Source organism: Palaemon carinicauda, chromosome 44 (genome assembly GCF_036898095.1).
Source record: "Palaemon carinicauda isolate YSFRI2023 chromosome 44, ASM3689809v2, whole genome shotgun sequence".
Classification (NCBI taxonomy): domain Eukaryota; kingdom Metazoa; phylum Arthropoda; class Malacostraca; order Decapoda; family Palaemonidae; genus Palaemon; species Palaemon carinicauda.
Genome location: NC_090768.1, coordinates 42,086,978 through 42,106,297, shown reverse-complemented (window position 1 = coordinate 42,106,297; position 19,320 = coordinate 42,086,978). Strand labels below are relative to the sequence as shown.

At 35.7% G+C, this 19,320-nt stretch overlaps 1 protein-coding gene across 1 annotated transcript in view; it reads right to left on the bottom strand.

The window, feature by feature from the left end:
* Nucleotides 1–890: 890 nt before the first annotated feature.
* LOC137634397 (glutamate receptor ionotropic, delta-1-like) overlaps nt 891–19,320 on the bottom strand; it is a 20,371-nt gene continuing 1,941 nt past the window's right edge. The window contains exons 3-16 of the mRNA XM_068366793.1: nt 16,900–17,079; nt 14,766–14,869; nt 13,592–13,682; nt 11,899–12,059; nt 11,384–11,514; nt 7,903–8,120; nt 6,791–6,898; nt 5,289–5,440; nt 4,427–4,614; nt 4,129–4,230; nt 3,625–3,768; nt 3,078–3,193; nt 2,892–2,971; nt 891–1,185 (exon numbers count right to left, since the gene is read on the bottom strand). Of these exons, the coding sequence (XP_068222894.1) occupies nt 891–1,185; nt 2,892–2,971; nt 3,078–3,193; nt 3,625–3,768; nt 4,129–4,230; nt 4,427–4,614; nt 5,289–5,440; nt 6,791–6,898; nt 7,903–8,120; nt 11,384–11,514; nt 11,899–12,059; nt 13,592–13,682; nt 14,766–14,869; nt 16,900–17,079 (2,070 nt within the window). The remainder of the gene's footprint in view (nt 1,186–2,891; nt 2,972–3,077; nt 3,194–3,624; nt 3,769–4,128; nt 4,231–4,426; nt 4,615–5,288; nt 5,441–6,790; nt 6,899–7,902; nt 8,121–11,383; nt 11,515–11,898; nt 12,060–13,591; nt 13,683–14,765; nt 14,870–16,899; nt 17,080–19,320) is intronic.

The window sequence follows — 19,320 nt, the reverse complement described above, 5'->3', positions numbered from 1 at the left end:
ATATATATATATATATATATATATATATATATATATATATATATATATACAAATACTGTATATATATTTATATATATATATGTGTGTGTGTGTGTGTGTGTTTGTGTGTGTGTGTGCACACTATAAATTCATACCTACATACATACATATATATATACATATATATATATATATATATATATATATATATATATATATATATATATATATATATATATATATACATATATGTGTGTGTGTGTGTGTGCATGCATATACCTATATGCAGTGAAAAAAGATATATATATATATATATATATATATATATATATATATATATATATATATATATATATATATATATATATACATACATTCATATGTGTGTGTTCAGTACCTAGGCTCCTGATTTTCTGAGACCGAGTTCGATCGCAGATTAAAGCTCACATGCCCTTGCAGCTGTAAATGGTTACTAACATTTGCTGGAATGAGGAAAGAGGACCAGGAGATGACATCCTAATTCCTAAGGACTTAGTGGAATACAAGAGGAGTGAATCCATTCGTCATTCCATTCGCAAATATATAAAACATATGAATATAACCATATATACAATATATATATATATATATATATATATATATATATATATATATATATATATATATATATATACACACAACTAATTGAGTGTATGCATAAAATCACTATTGCCATAGATACGACCTTATTATTGTACCCTAATTAAACATCCGTTACAAGTATTTTTGTTTTGAAAAGTAAGTGTATTTGCACTATCATATGCATTTCGTCCAAATGACCTCCATGCAAGGTTCTCTTCTAAACACGGTCCACAAAAAAGACCTTAATCAAAGTTCAGAATGAGTTACTACCGAGACCCTTCATTAAGACTCTAACTAATCTGGTGTCGTAAAGAGAAATCATAAGGGTGAATTTTGATCTGAACTTCATTGAGCCCTCTTCTGGAGTGTCTTTCCCTCGATTGAAATAGACGGCCACTGTGGACCCACATTTCGACCAGCAGGAGGACGGCCCCTAAGACCAGCCCGATAGCTAGCAGGGAGAAGGCGGAAACTGTCTTGGAGAATCCCAGATTCGTGAATGAACCGGATTCACAGGAGGCTTTCCGTCCCATCCATTTTTTCATGAGTTTCCGAGCAATGCCAGAATCCGTTGCCCTCACAATGCTGTAAATTTAAAAAAGATAACTAAAAAAAAAAAGCGCTATTAGTATAATGTCTCAGTCGGGCCGTTACATTTTGAAAACATTATATTTAGAAAGTGTAATGTCTTTAGGATTCATACTAATTGATATAACGGTTCTGCGTTGGGGTGCAGATTCTCAAATATGACATTATTAACTGTTGCAACTGGTTGGGGATAAGCTGCAAGCTTGTGAGAGATTTCCAATCACTATGCATTTATAACATTATAACTCTGATCAGGGTGAATGTCTTGGGAAAGTGATTATTCAGAGTATTAACTTCGGGACAATGTAAAAGTCAAACTTCAACAAGGTCATGAAAAGTTATACCAGTTAATCTTTTAAGCAACTTAAAAAATTATGGAGAAATATCAAGTATTTTTAAGAAGAACAAATGACAATATGGCAAACAATTCGGTGCAGATGAGGCGTGCGGCAATGCAGTAGAAATAGTGAGTAAAATATTTCTATCTTGTATGAGCTTACATTGTTAACTTATTGTTATTTTGTGACATTAAAAGTATATATGGTATGGAAAAAATATAAGGATAGTTTACAACAGACCCATTTTTTAGTGTCTGCAATAAGCACTATACCATGTAAGTGGGTTCTATCCAAAATGATGTAAAAATCTAAACAAATGGAAAGGTCTATAGTAAAAGATTGGAAAAAAAATTTCTTTTGAAAGCATTTTTAACTGGTTTGACGATCCTATAGTCCATTTCTTTTATCGAGGCAGATTTGCACCGACACGCAGCGGTGCCCTTTTAGCTCGGAAAAGTTTCCTGATCGCTGATTGGTTAGAATTATCTCGTCCAACCAATTAGCGATCAGGAAACTTTTCCGAGCTAAAAGGGCACCGCTGCGAGTCGGTGCAAATCTGCATCGCTAAAAGAAATTGACTATAGGTAAGTTATCTAGAAGTAAAAGTCCAAATATTCAAAAGCAGATATAGTTCCAAGCTAAGAAGATATAACTATCAGCAATCTTAACTTGACTTCTGCTCAACATTATAAATTCAATTGTGCCTCGATGAATATTCCAAGCGCAGCAACAATTTTCTCGTTCTGAGAGTATTAAATCTCAGAGCGCAAAAGTAGGAGTAGACACAAAAGTTGACATTTCTGAAGTTTACCGGTGCTTTCATCTCGGATTAAACCACAAATATTTTTGGTGATTGGAAATGATATCTTGCATGAGAAAACAGATGATTGCAGGAATGAAGAAAAAAGATCTAGAGGATTCGTAGGTTGTTTTATTCCATACAACAATAGAGTTTGTATAAGTGTGCTTTGAAAAGCAAGCAGCTCGTGCTAAGAAAAGCTAGAAGACCGATGATGTGCATGCATGCAGTGCAGACAGTGCGACTCATGGGCAGGCATTTGTAGCAGACAATTTGTAAAGGATGCATTTATGTAAAGTAATATATACATCAATCTACACCTCCCATCCTCCTTTGCGTTCAAAGAGGTATCTTGAACGTGCTAAGAAATTTACACACAATGAACTATCAAGTAATACTGTCCAAAGCAAATAACATACAGTGAATATATAAAGTGTAAAGGTATGTAAGTAATTTCCGTAACTGACACAAGTGGGCTCTGTACACTATGTAGGCCTACTTGATCTTGCAGGCCAACGAGTTTTAGAGTGAGCTGTAGACTTTTCTATTTCTGGGCTATGGACCACGGGGAGACCAGAGTTGGGAACTTGACTGGGACCGGGTACTGGGTATAAGAAGTGATGGTTCTGACGTAGCACATGATCACCTGGGAGGAAAATCTCATACTCACGTGATCACGTGCCACCTATGATGATCCTGATCTTGTCCCATCTGTGGGATGTTGGGTCCTAGAGGTAGGCCTGTTGGCCCACATTAAGGCTGGACAGGGGACGAGTGTGGGCATCAAAGTTGCGTTGCACCTTATCATCTCTGGCAGCAGCTCGGCGGTCACACTTATGGGGCTTTTCTTGCCAACATTCCAGAACCACTGAGGATAGGCGAGCACACATGTAAGGAGCGGGTATCCATGAAGTATCTGGGCAGGCGAGCAACCCTAGTGGTTAGGTATTTTCTTAACTTAAGGACGCCACGATCAAAGGCCTCACAGTCCATGTTTCCTGAAGGGGACGTTTTGAAGATCAAGTTAAGAAAAGAGTTTGTCAAGTACGACATTTGATACCCTCAACACCTCGGTGGCTGTCATAGAGTCTGACAAGAAAATGGTGATATAGAGTTGCAGGAATGTAGTATTCTTACTTCATAGAGCTAAAGGGTGCCACCACCAGACAGAGGTTTTTGCAGCTTCCAGTACGGTATCAAAGAAGCATGAAGGTCCTACTGGTTCATGGGAAATCTGGACATGATGCAATCACAGAGGCGAATGTATTTAGGGGTCTGCCTTTGTTGCTGTAAACATGCCCTGTAGGGTCCAGTCGGCATTGACAATTGGGACGTCCTTTTCCTGGGAAGCTATTACAGCATTGGTGATGGAACCAACGCGTGACATTACCTCAACACAGTTGGTCATATCCTCAGATATGATTGATGCGAGGGATAGTGCACCTGGAATGAATAAAAACTTTACGGCGTGTCACACTGCAGAAAATTGGGTATTGTGACATGCACTCATTCATTCGATGAATTTCAGTAAAATAGCAATTTATTGCAATTTCATTTATAAATTGGTGATTAGAGACCCAAAACACTCTATCTCCCATTTAAGATGAAAAAAATAAAATATTCCAAAATACATTTTTGGATTTTCTACCATGTCCAGCGTGTAGCTGTTGATGATGGGCACCAATGGGCGATGGTTAGTTTTCAGGGTGAAGGTTGGCAGTCCTTGGAGGTACAGGGGTCACTTGGCGAAGGCCCAAGATACATTTAGCCTCTCCAGCTCAATTTTAGCATACCTCATCTCACTGTCTGTGACAAAGCGGGATCCACATTGGATTACTTGAAGATGTCCAGAGTCATGATCCTGGAGAAGACTCAGCCTATTCCGTAGCGGCGAGATGTTTTGATCTGGAGAGTGGTCACCAGGGTTGAGTCAAAAGATGCAAGAACAGATGGGCTTGAATACTTGCTTGATGTGTTTGAAGGCCTGTTCATGGACCGGTGTCCAAATAAAAGAGCACTGGGGCTCATGAAAAAAAAAAAAAAAAAAAAAAAAAAAGGGCTGTGCTGTCAGGGTAGTATCTGGGATAAACTCTGCAATTGCCGTGAAAGTCTTTCAAGTTGGACGATATAGGGAACTCTTGCAAAGCCATATCTCGTCCTGGCTCAGCAGCTGTTTGGCAGTGGAGTCGACAGCGTGGAGAGCAGACACTGATGTAGACGAAGGGTGGGCTGGTCAGCAGAACTGTGTGTTTAGTTTGGTAGATCTGCAGTAATGCGAACTTGCATGATCTATGGACCGGTGACTAGAGGGATCTCTACAAAGCTTAATGATCCCCTACTAGGCCATGAATTCTAGTTCATTCTTAACAGGTTTGGAAAAAGTGAAGGGGCTCTACCCTGTTGTGTGGATGTTGAACAAAACTTTGTCTTTATAATGTGAATTTTCATGGGGGAGCCTGCCATTGACCTCACTAGAGCTGTTTTAAGGTTCTCTTTAGACATGTAGGAAAACATTCTCGCTGATCTTCATATAAGGTCGAGTCTCCAATAAAACAGGTTGAATAATGCTTAGTGCAAACATTTAAAACTTTAATGAACGAAATTTACAATAGCTTCATGCATGAGTATCCCACATAAGTTGAGCAATCGCAACCAAACATAGAAGAGTTAATAGCTTTAACGAATCGAACTAACTGGCGTGGATTCCGAGCTTTTCTTATAACAGACTTGTCACACTTTCATGTGTGAGTTCAAATCACAAAATAAAAGAAGAAAAGGAGGAAAAACCTCCTGGCTGATGCAGGTGTTTGAAGTTTTACGGAAGGAATCGAGACATTCGAACGAAACGACTGAACAAAGATAAAAAAAAAAAAAAAAAAAAAAAAAAAAAAAAATAATGGAAAACTTGTGCAAAGCTTTAGCTGTTCTAGAACCAGTCTATGAAAGTAAATAAAACAACTTACAACTCAGAAATAACGTTGGCATAGGACAGATTCTTCATGTACCCCATCGATCCAAATTCAGAGAAATAAGCAGGACCAAGAAACGAGAACGAACAGTTGTTTTTTATATCGTAGTTCACGGACACAGTGTCTTGGAAAAAGGCATATTTTCCCTAAATTATGAGAGGAGATAAACAAAAATAGAAATTTACGTAAGAGTTTAATTATCACTTTAAAAAGGCCATTTATTATACGGACACGATGTTTCTTAGGATTTCTACGACTCCATACTTTTATATGCACAGTAAAAATAGGTAACAGAAATGGAGGAATTAGGATGTCAATGTTACACTTTTATAACATAGCACAGCAGCATATTTATAGGGAATAAATTCAATAACACTGTACTAATACTACTACAACTACCACTATCATTATTATTATTATTATTATTACTATTATTATTATTAATATTATTATCATCATTATTATTACTATTATTATGCGAGATTGAATATCATGTTGGATGGAGAGTTACTTGAAGAATTAGATCACTGTAAGTATTTGGGGTCTGTTTTTGCAGCAAATGGTGGAGTGGAAGCAGATGTACGTCAGAGAATGAATGAAGGATGCAAAGTGTTGGGGGAAGTGAAGGGAGTGGTAAAGAATAGAGGGTTGGGCCTGAACGTAAAGAAAGTTCTGTATGAGAAAGTGATTGTACCAACTGTGATATATGGATCGGAGTTGTGGGGAATGAAAGCGACGGAGAGACAGAAATTGAATGTGTTTGAGATGAAGTGTCTGAGGAGTATGGCTGGTGTATCTCGAGTAGATAGGGGTAGGAACGAAGTAGTGACTGTGGGAATGGGTGTAAAAAATGATTTAGCATCCTCATTTTTCTTTAAAAACAACGAAAAAAAAAAATGTAGTAATTCTGCGTGTACTGTAAACATACTTAGTAAAAAAAAAAAGAAAAAAAGTTATATTTTTGAAATGTTCAAATTTTTAGGGCATGTAGTGTAACAAAAAATATAGTTTTCCAAGTTAGGACTTTACGTGGATGAATTACGCTTTTTTCTAAATTTGCATTCCATAAATTTCTTGCCTTGTCATTGTTAATTCAGACTAAGGGTTTATGGGGGAAAGGGTAAGATTTACCAATTCTTAAATCAACAACGTTACTGTGAACAAGATTTATATTAGTAGAGAATTACACAAGCAAAGTCAATGACCATTATAGTTGTAACGCCATTATACAAAATTCTATCAAATAACAGTCGAATAGCTGTAATCGATTCCGAAAAATACAATTATTTTTAGTTGGTTCTTTCCATTTGTTTAATGTCGGCTACCCCCCAAAATTGGGGGAAGTGCCGTGGTATTATAGATAGATTAACATTATTATTATCATTATCATCATCATCTCAGCTACTACTACTACTACTACCACCACTACTTATCTAAATTATAACAATGCTACCAATAATTTACACAAGGAGCCAAAGCAGTTAGATCGAACCTACCTGTTGTACGAGTTCTATACCTTCTGAGTTGCCTGGTACTAGTAGATGAGGCTTGTCGAGAAACTGATGGTAAAGTAGCCTCATGGATTCATCTCTCTTTGCCATATTCTGTGGAGATTTAATTCCATGAATTACAAGCAGGGATGTGGGCCAAATGGAGAGAAAAGAAAGGCACCTAAAACGAGAATATGAATGATAAACTGGATGTGTAAGATACAAAGAAAACTAATCAAGTGAGAAAATAAGATTGGAAAATTACCTATGGTTAGGATACAGAAAGTTATATCCAAATACAAGGAAAGTGGATGAACAGATACAGTATATGTATAACATAACGCTCAATGGTGTGAACTCTTTGGAAGCTGAAAAAATACCAATGTGAAATAAACATCACAATTATGTTTTATGAAGTTTTACTCCTAATTATGTAATTCTTACCCAGTATATATATATATATATATATATATATATATATATATATATATATATATATATATATATATATATATATATATATATATATATATATATATATATATAAGCTATATGAATTCATTTGCACGAATAAATCTCGGTAAATTCAACTTTGGTTCGATAATTGTACAAATGGAAAACGTATTCTTGAAATTAGCTGATTTCGTCTTGATATTTAATAGTGTCATAATCCACTGAATTGTCATGTATGTCAATACTGTTAGGACGAATGAAGGACATATATATACACACATATATACATATATACATATATATATATATATATATATATATATATATATATATATATATATATATATATATATATATATATATATATATATACACACACACACTAGTTTTCGTTTTCAATAAGCGTTTTGTTTGGGAAGACTTAAAAACCATAACAGATAAATCCAATCATTACTTAAAACAATGAATGTTAATTATGATGAATTATACAGATGAACAATCATCAAAGATTTCCTAACTTTCATACTAAATCATACATTCATATATAAACATAAATGCCACAGGCAACCCATACTTTCATACTTGAACAATGACAACGAAATGCATGAAGATAACTCTAATATCATCTACTCCTATGTTCGGTAATGGGAAAGTAGTAAACTTGCTTTGATGTTTGTGTAATACGAAGTTCCTTTCTGCATAGCCACGGAATATCCAGCAGTCGTGAGCGCTTCTTTGAGAGTGGAGAAGGGGTTAACTGTATTAACCACAGCCAACTCAGAGGTTAAACTTGCCGTGTATGACGCGTAGATGAGCACAGACGCCAACCAAAACGAGAGGAAAACTATGCGGCCCCTCGTGCATTGGGGTTCATAGGATGACCCTGTGAGGAAAAAATATCTTTTTATTACATTTTCCAAAATGAAAGGGTTATCTGGCTTTGTAATAGACATTTTCTTTTATACAGCCCATCATTCATGAAATACCAGAGTGAATTCCTAATATGTCAATATGGTAATTAAGAGAGGCAGTGAGTTAAACAATTAATGAGAAAAACGTTTATGTTAAACAATTTAGTGAATACTGATCAAAATATACGGAATGGAAATTAATCTCTCATACAGTGGTACCTCTACATACGAATTTAATCCGTTCCACAACCGACTTCGGATGTAGAAAATGTTCGGATGTCGAAACAAATTTTTCCATAAGAATACATTGAAATAGGATTAATCCATGGTTGAGCCCAAAAACCTATGATAACTTCTTAATAAACTACTACACATAATTTCCCATGAGAATAATGCACACTAAATTAGATAATAGACATGTAAAAAAAGAAGAATTATCAAAAAATGGTAAATAAGAAACGGGTTTTTAGCGTCACTTTACCTTAGAAACTCCAGCGCAGGTGTTGTTGGTCTTGCTACGCAGAGAGGAGACGGACGGGCGGCGAGGAGGTAGAGCGGTTAACTACGATAAACGTACACACCGTAACTTATTCTAACTTACACTAAGTGAACTTTAACATAACTTAGCTTATTTTTTTTTTAATTTTATATCTTATATTTTTTTTTACACTTTCTTTTTTTCTTTTTGATGATTAATTTTAATCACTTTCACTCTCTACACTTAAAATTGATTGAATTTCTTTTGCTTCACTCTATGCCATTTTCTTTGTTTCACTTTCTTTCGCTTCACTCTTTGCCGTTTTCTTTGAATCACTTCTATCCTCTTCATCACGAGTTCGCTTCGTAGTTTTTTTAAAGAAACTATCGATAGATAGTTGCTTGGTACGGCTTTTCAGAATGTTTCGAAAGTGAGTTGGGCAAACATCATCGAACTGTGCAACTACACGACAAACCTGCAATTTTTTTGGGTGGTATTTGTTGATGAAGTCGACCACGTCTTGATATTTTCCTAACACCTCTTTTATTTGCGCCGAACCTAACACATGTTCTACCTCCTCGACCCCTTCCTCGTCATCACTCATGTGCTCAGACATAGCATGGAGTTCCTTGAGCTCCTCTGTGGTAAGTTCGTCGTGATGTTCGGCGACGATTTCCGTGACGTCATCTGCGTCAACCTCCAGACCCATGGACTTGCCAAGGGAGACGATTTCCTCTACGTCTTCCGCTGCACCCACCACGGGATCAGGTTCGGGGTCAAAACCTTCGAAATATCGGGGAGAAACTGCATCAGGCCACAGCTTCTTCCAGGCAGAATTGAGGGTCCGTCGAGTTAATCCCACCCAAGCCTGATCTATGATCTTCAACCAGTGCATGATGTTGAAGTGGCTTTTCCAAAATTCACGCAAAGTTAAGTTTGTGCTTTGCGTGACATTAAAGCACTGCTTGCATAGGTGCTTGGTGTAGAGCTTCTAGAAATTTGAGATGACTTGCTGGTCCATGGGCTGGAGGATAGAGGTGGTATTCGGTGGAAGATACAGCACCTTTATGAACTTAAAATTCCTCGAAGATATCATCTTCAAGTCGGGGGGGGGGGGGTGAGCAGGTGCATTGTCAAGGCATAGCAGGCACTTTAAAGGCAATTTCTGTTCATGAAGATACTTCTTCACAGAAGGGCCGAAAACTTGGTTAACCCATTGCACAAAGAACTGCCTAGTGACCCAAGCCTTCAAGTTGGATCGCCAGAAAACATGAAGCTGGTCCTTATCGATGTTGTGTGCCTTAAAGGCCCTAGGGTTCTCCGAATGGTAAACCAGTAAGAGCTTGACTTTAAAGTCCCTGCTAGCGTTGGCACATAGGGCAAGAGTCAACCGATCCTTCATTGGCTTATGCCCAGGCAATTTCTTCTCTTCGGCGGTGATGTAGGTTCGACTGGGCATCTTCTTCCAAAACAGCCCGGTTTCATCACAATTAAACACTTGCTGCTCTATGTAGCCTTCTTCCAGCACGATCCTTTCAAAGTTCTTGACAAAGTCAGCTGCAGCCTTTGTGTCCGCACTAGTAGCCTCTCCGTGGCGAACAACTGAATGAATCCCTTACCGTTTCTTAAATTTCTCAAACCAGCCACGAGATGCCTTGAAATTGTCTGAGGAAGGTTCGGTTGAACTCTCCCCAGCATCACCCCTAAAGCTCTCCTCCTTCAAGTCCGTGAAGATGGCGTGCGCCTTCTCGCAGATGATGGTTTCGGTGATGGTGTCGCCAACAATCTCTCTGTCCTTGATCCAGATTAGCAGAAGTCGTTCCATCTCTTCTATGATAGGGCTACGGCGTTTTGAAATAATGGTGATCCCCTTAGAAGGTTTCACTGCTTTAATAGCTTCCTTCTGTTTCAGGATTGTCGAGATCGTCGACATATTACGGCCATTTTGTTTAGCAAGTTCACTCACGCGGACGCCACGCTCATGTTTTTCAATAATTTCCTGCTTTATGTCTAAAGAAAGCATTTCCTTCTTCCTTTTCTCACTACTACCACTACCACTACCACTTGCAAAACACAGCCTTTTAGGACCCATACTGTACGTAAATTACCGTAAAAGGATGCACGTAAAAAATCACGATTAAAACAGTACAATAATAGCAGAACACACAGGGCACAACCGCAAGAAGCCGACGAGAACAGAGGACTGACCCAAGCCGTGCTAATTGAGGGTCCCTCCGAGGTCAAAGTGCTGCCTTCTATCGGCGGAAATAAAAAGCACATCAGGCGCTATGAGTACCGACTACGTGTATGAGTATTGTTTACTTCGGGTGTCGAAAAAAAATTCGGGTGTAGAGTAGAAACGTGTTCAAATTGTACTTCGAGTGTCGAAAAATTCGGATACAACCGGTACGACGAAAATTGCTTACTTCGTGTGTCGAAATAAAATTTGGGTGTAGAGTCAAAAATTTGCTCGAATTTTACTTCGGATGTTGGAAAATTCGGATGTAGAGGTTCCACTGTATTATGAAATAATAGCATTTAACAATTCGAAGGTAAAGACCAGAAATATCATGGCGATGGAAAATTTTCAAATAAGTAATTTCTTCCCTTAATATTTTTTTTCTTTTAATTAAAACTTACTTGGAGATCTCCGCTGCAACTTCTTTTAATTAAATTTAAGTTGAAATGACGAAGAAATACCCTTAATTTCCCCAAATAACATGTTCTAATCAGTAAAGATTCACTGAAATTCCTCACCTTGTTGTGCCAAAGTTCCAATGAAAGTAAACAAATAATTATACACGGTGACTTCCAGATCTTGCTTGGCCACAAAGACCAGTCCTACGGACATCAGGAACCATATACCGAGCACGCTCAGCCACACTCCCCTGTTGGAAAAAATATATCAGGAGGTTTCATTTGGAGATTATACACTTTTTCATCGAGAACGAAAAGAAAAAAATATCTACGTTACGAGTGTGCAAAAGAGATTTTGTAGTTTGTAGCCATATCTAACAATATTCTGTTATCTATCTTTTTCAGTTTTAAGTCTTTTTTTCATACTCAATTACACACACACTTACAAAGACACACATACACATACACAGGTGTTTGAGACCTATAAGAGAGAAGCCTCCTGAATGAGAGCTGATGTGTCTAGGCACTATAGAATTATATTTTTTAGTGACTGCATCTTCAGGATGCAGATATTCCACGTTAACTATTGGAAATTAGGTACTCAATCCATCTCTGTAAAACTTCTACATACTAACCAATGAAAACCATGGACATAGGTTTTCCAATCGATGCCCCCCTTTTCCTGTCCTCTATATATGAGGAGTTTAGCGTAAGCATAATCGACTGGAGGTGAAAAGTCAATCACTTTTGCCCTCTCAATATTGATGTTGAGTGAAACTGCAGTGAGATCTGCTTCCTGTAAAAACCCGTAAAGAGTTGGTCATCACTGTGGCACTCAAAGACGTTCTTAGTATTTACTCATACCTTTAGCAAAGCTATCAAGTCTACAACTTGTCTTATTGTTATAAATGTTACTTAAAAGACTAACTGGAATCCATAGATCTACGACTAATCTGCAATCATATCATCCCGTGCACAACAGGATTTTGTGATGCTAAAACTATCTAAAAAGAAGACATGAAAAGTAAATGAGCTTGGGTCGATCAATTGTGTTGTCACATAAAAAAACTTAGACTTTGTGAACCTAAGAATCTATTGTTTTTTATTTTACATCTCATGGGCCGTACATATAAATCTGTTAAATAAAATTGAATGTAACTAAACTAGTAAACCATAAAGAGGGTCAGAATTTGTTAAGGATTAAAAAATCCAGATTAGGTTTTTGATGACTCGTTCTTTTTCATAGGTGAAATAGAATACGAAGCAATGATACTGGTAATACCTCCACTCTACGTCATTAATTGGTTCCAAGTGACTTAACGTAAGTCACCCTGTAAAGTGACATTATATGTTCCCTATACAAGTACCAAACAGGAAACAGTACTTACAACTTGCTATCTCTTTATGATAACCAGATACCCTCATTAATAAGCTTCCTTGTGAAGTAAAAGTACTCTACATCACAGCACTTATTGCCGTACGATGTAGAGACCAACGTAAAGTCGGGATAAAGGGGATAACATGGATCTTATTTTTGTATTCAATTCTTAATGATGAGCAACATAAAGTCGGAACTGGCATATGTCGAACCAACATAAGGAGGAGTATTACTGAATGTGAAACAAAATTTTTTTTCAAACATTTTATGAAGAATGCTAGAAGATATTTTTCACTAATCATAATGGTGTGAATAATTAGATGCAGGACTGCTGTACCGTTTGACTTAGGATTGAATCCTGGTGCGGAGGCAGTTTCCTCGACGCGTTCCAAAAAATTCGAACCATCAAGGGTTCGAGAAGTTGTGCTCTTGGCATTAACCATTGTATTCACATATAAATATGTACATGCATGTATGTATTTATGTATGTATGTATGTATGTATGTATGTATGTATGTATGTATGTATATATATATATATATATATATATATATATATATATATATATATATATATATATATATATATATATATATATGTGTGTGTGTGTGTGTGTGTGTGTGTGTGTGTGTTTGTGTGTTTGTATAATTACTTAAATGTAAATATCTAATTATTTGCATCAAATAATCAAACGTACTATATATATATATATATATATATATATATATATATATATATATATATATATATATATATATATATATATATATATATATAAATATGTGTGCGTTTGTATAATTACATAAACGTAAATATCTAATTATTTGCATAACGTAATCAAACGTACATAGAAAAGGTAAATATACAATCAATCAATACATACAGAATGAAAAAGAAAAAAAAAAAGTACTCAGGAGTAATATGATGCTGAATTTAACAGCAAGGAATACCTTCCGTTGTAGCATACCAACGGCGCCTGTGAAGGACCCGTCATCGCCAGGAATCCCAAACTCTCCGTCGAGAGTTTCGACCCATTCGATCCTGCAGCGGAAAAAAAGGATCCTGTAGTGATGTTTATGGTATTTGACCATGTGAAATATAAGTCTTTTCAGTTTCCATTGATAAAGACATTAGAAATACATCCTGCAACGGAAAATGGGATCCTGTGGTGACATTTATGGATTTTGACTATGTGAAATATTAGTCTTTTTAGTTTTCATTGATAAAGAATAGAATTCAACGGAAAACAGGATCCTGTGGTGACGTTTATGGAATCTGACCATGTGAAATATAAGTCTTTTCGGTTTCCATTGATAAAAAATATTAGAATTACATCCTGCAACGGAAAATGGGATCCTGTGGTGACGATGATGGAATTTGACCATGTGAAATATTAGTATTTTTAGTTTTCATTGATGAAGAATGGTAGAATTACATCCTGCAACGGAAAATGGGATCCTGTGGCGACGTTTATGGAATTTGACCATGTAAAATAAACGTCTCTTCAGTTTCCATTGATGAAGAATATTAGAATTACATCCTGCAACGGAAAATGGGATCCTGGGGTGACAATGGTGGAATTTTACCATGTGAAATAAACTGACTTTTCAGTTTCCACTGATAAATCATAGAAGAATTAAATCTAATAATAACTAATTTTGATGTATTCTTGGAAAGCAGAAATAATTAGTAATGAAGAAAGATAACAATAATCCGGTATGATATAAAATGAAAGGTTTAACGAGATGAAATACTAATCCTACAGTAACTGTGAAGGAATGAATAAAGTTGGAAACTGTGTACATATTTCTAAACCTAATCATATTATTTAAGAATGGCCCTATAAAAACGTTAGGAATCTACGCATACATCGAAATGTTACAATTAAAATCAACAGAAGGACAATCAAGATACTTAGGCTATGCTACATTTCGTGCCAAAATTCAGTTTTAACATATAATTGGTTTGCTGTAGAAAGCTAAATTTCTTTTATAATATTAATTATCATATGAAATTAGCCCCTTAAAAAAATTAGTTATCTATGTAGGATTCATTGTACCAAATTCCTCCAGATACAGAATTATTTGTGTAAATTTCAATAAACGTGTAAAGTTCACTTCTTACGTAAAATTCAGCTCTTTTGCAATGAGATGACATAGTTCTGCTAGATATCCATTTGTTTCAAACTTTCCATTCAACGTCTTCTTAAAGGTGAAATGAGGCATAACCTGTGAAATAAAGAACAATCATAATTTTAAAAACTTTGGCGATGAAATTATGGTGCCATATAAAAAATAAATGTAGTATATTTGCTTAAGGTGATGCCACCCCGCCATTTTTTTCTGGTATTTATTCCCACCCTACCAATAGTGAAAATACATAGTTTTGAAGACTTGTATGTTCAATGTATTTGGGTCAAGTGAAGAACTTTATCACCAAATAACAAGCAACTACTGATAGGGCCACATGAAAAAAGTCAGCTAAATAATCAACAATAACGGGATGGAAATACCAAGGATATTGAAGGGAAAATAACGTATAATATCAGATAAGAAAAAAATTGGTAGCAAAATAACAACAGTGTTTGTTTTGGTAAGGCAACTGATAGCCAAATAATACTCAATATCAGGTTATGTTAAAGAGAAGAAATCGACTTACAAATTAAGCCACTTTGAGTTCTGCCAAGACAAGAAATTGGCACCCAAATAAGATATCGACAGTCAAATAATAGGCAATATCCTGGCGGCCATAAAAAAATGCCAGGCAAGTAGAAAATGTCTGAATAGGGCATGATAAGTGTTAGACAGCCAAACATATGACTAAACCTGGTTTAAAATTTCATGAGCAGCAGAAGCAACCAACAGGTCAATTTGCAGTCGCATGATATCCTCGATACTAAACATATGATCAGCACTTAAGCACCATCTCCAACCATGCTGGGACCAGGGTGGACCAGACAATAGCTCAGCAGGTAGACTTATTGGCATCTCCAACTACCCATCCCTTGCTCCAAGGGAAAATGAGATCATTTATAGTTGTGACATCTATTTTGTGGAGAGCGACTGAGCTCAGGACTCACAACTTAGGAGCTGCTAAAGATCCCACCAAGCAAATAAAATGGCAATCCAACACCAGACAATACTGAGTTAGGCAAAAAGAAGAAAATGATAGCAAATAACAGGTAATATTTTGTTGGGTTGGGAAAAAATAAAAATGGCCAAATGACAAACAATGTCTGGTTGGGCCAAGAGAAAAATTGAAATCCAAATAATAAGTAATTAAATTGACTCGATAGCAAACAAGAGGCTCAGTCAAAATAAAACAAACTATTTTGAATTCAAACGCATCTGTAATCATTGGTAAAATTGCATAAAAAAAAAAAAGAAGAGTAAATATCTTCAGATACAGAGTCAGAAAAAAATGTATCCGATTATGAGCTAAAATAAGAGTTGATAGCAGCTGGAAGAGTAAAGGTTTTTAGAAAAAAAAAATATTCTTATTTTCACATAAACTATATTTATTGGAATAAAAATACATGCTCATTTTTTTTAAGAACAACGTGAAAAATGTAGTAATTCTGCAAGTACTGTAAACATACTTAGTAAAAAAAAAAATAAGTTATAGTTTTGAAATGTTCAAATTTTCAGGGCATGTAGTGTAACCAAAAATATAGTTTTCCAAGTTAGGACTTTACGAGGATGAATTGTTTATTTTTTTTTTTCCCTAAATTTGCCTTCCATAAATTTCTTACCTTGTCAGTGTTAATTCAGACTAAGGGTTTATAGGAGAAAGGGTAAAATTTACAAATTCTTATGTGAATGACTAAAATAATAATACCAATTCCCTAATATCGCAAGAGGGTCTGCCCCTCTCTTTTATTCTTCTCCTGTACTTCTCTTTCTCCCCATTTCCTTAATCTTTCCCATCCCGAGTACCTGCCTTTGAGCTATAAACTGGATTGTATCCAGGGGTACTCTTCCTTTCCCCATATTCCCTATTCTTATTATTATTATATTGCAAATTCTTAAATGAACAACGTTACTGTGCACAAGATTTGTATTAGAAGAGAATTACACAAGCAAAGTCAATGACCATTATAGTTGTAACGCCATTAAACAAAATTGTATCAAATAACAGTTGAATAGCTGTAATCGATTCCGACAAATACAATTATTTCTAGTCGGTTTGGAAACATCAAACGAATTCATTATTACCACCATTGATATAAGTGGAGCCTTAAAAATCAGATACACCATACCTCGAACATGGCTATTTTCACGACATTGCCCTGAAAGTCACGGGGCACAGCCAGATCTCCTCTGAAGGGAATGAACGTCTCGTTGGCGTTGTCTGGACTCCACCAGCCTACGACCTCTTCTGCTGAGATGGTTGATGTGGGCCCGAATGTGAACACCTCCTTGAATTCGACTCCATCTCCCTGTTGATTAAATCAGATGGTTTACAGGGTCAAGTCTACAAAGTACTCAATGCACCACTCGCCTACGTTCCCTATACAACAACATACAGTACTCTAAACTATATATATATATATATACATATATATATATATATATATATATATATATATATATATATATATATATTATTATTATTATTAAATGCTAAGTTACAACCCTACTTTGAAAAGCAGGATGCTATAAGCCCAGGGGCTCCAACAAGGAAAATAGCCCAGTGAGGAAAGGAAACAAGGAAAAATAAAATAATTCAAGAATAGCAACAACATTAAAATAAATATTTCCTATATAAACTATAAAAACTTTAACAAAACGAGAGGAAGAAAAACTAGAAACTGTATATATATATGTATATATATGTGTATGTATATATATATATATATATATATATATATATATATATATATCAACAACAACAAATACAGCCAATTTTAGTCCACTGCGGGACAAAGGCCTCAGACATGTCCTTAGTCATGTTTGGGGTTTGGACATTTTCATCACCACGCTGGCCACTGCGGATGGGTATTGTGGGAGACTTTAGCCTGATCACTCATAGCAAACCAATGTAGTATGGGTGGCCCTGACTAGATACAACTTTGGCGACCATGGCGATACAGAAACCCACTTAGATTTTATATACTGTATATATACTGTATATATATATATATATATATATATATACATAAATATATATACATATATATATATGTGTATATATATACACATAAATATACATACACACACATATATACATATATATATATATATATATATATATATATATATATATAATCACAATAAACACAAAACATTTGAGCACACGCATACGAATTAACGTCGGAAGTCTGGTGAAAGATTTAGAAAATATGTATTTTCCTTTAGGGCAATAATATCCTCCCTAGTAAATTGGGATCTATGTATAATGTGTTGTAATTCCTATATAGTTTGACTGAGTTTTTAAGACAACTTTGTTTCTGCTTAGACTCTTTACATCTTAAAAGAACACCCTTCATATCAAGAGTATAATATTCATGGTAAGCCCCTGGAGCAGTCTAGAAAACAACGGTTAAAGAGGTTGATAATAACAGCAGAATGGAAAAAAAAAAAAAAAAAAAAAAAAAAGTAAATATATTAATGATAATAATTTAACAATAATAATAATGTATCGTCTCTAAATTCTGTCTGTAAAGTTTGGCTAATCACTAAAAAAAAAAAATATGGTATTCCGCAAACCATTTGCTAGCATGTTAACAGATCATCGTCTACATTGACACAGCATAATTAGCGAACGCGTCTTCTATAAAAGAAAAAAGAAAAAAAATGAAAGTCAGCATAAAAACGATTCCTTGTTATTCAAAGGCAGAAACGAGGAGCCAGGATTATCAACATTCCTATACTAGCTATAACTTGGCAAACGAGTTCTTTCATGAAAATAATGACGTGTGTTTTGGTGAGTTTATTTCCACGAAATTAAGCTGACGAGGCTAATTCAATATCTACTGGTGGAGCAGGGATGTCTCTATCAATCAATTTTTTGTTCTTAGTTTTCCGATACGAGTCCACTTTCGATAGAGTTGATTAAAATTATATATATATCCAGTAATATTTAAAAAAAAATATGAAAGTAAGTTCCACGATATAGAATGAAGGTAAAGACTTGTGTTGTAGACGGTGGAATTAGACTGCATAATAACCGAATCCTTTGAATGACTCCACTTTGACACCCAGCTGGGTAGATTCTCGGCGGCTAGCCATGCATAGACCACGAACCTTGTCAATGACCGTTGAGTTCTCTAACACAGATCTATGCCATCCATCACTCACATATGACAAACATATAAAAGTAAATACTGTACAGCATACCGTATACCCAATTATTTGGTAAAGAACGCGAATGTTGTGGTAGGATGGCCTTTAACAAAGTGTAAAGAACAGAACGTAGTTTCAGAATTTCGTTTTAGGCAATTTTTTACAATTGATAAAGTAATATATTAGTTCCTGGGAGTTCAAGTAAGAAAAATCGCCAAAAACGAAATTCTGAAACCACAACATTCCAGATCTTCCCTAAATAGTTTGGTATATACTGTCTATTTACTTTTATCGGTTTTTCATATCTGAGTGGTGGATGGAGTAGGTCTATGATAGAGCACTCATCTCAAAATGGCAAGGTCCGTGGTCAATTCACGTCTAGACGGGTGTTAAAG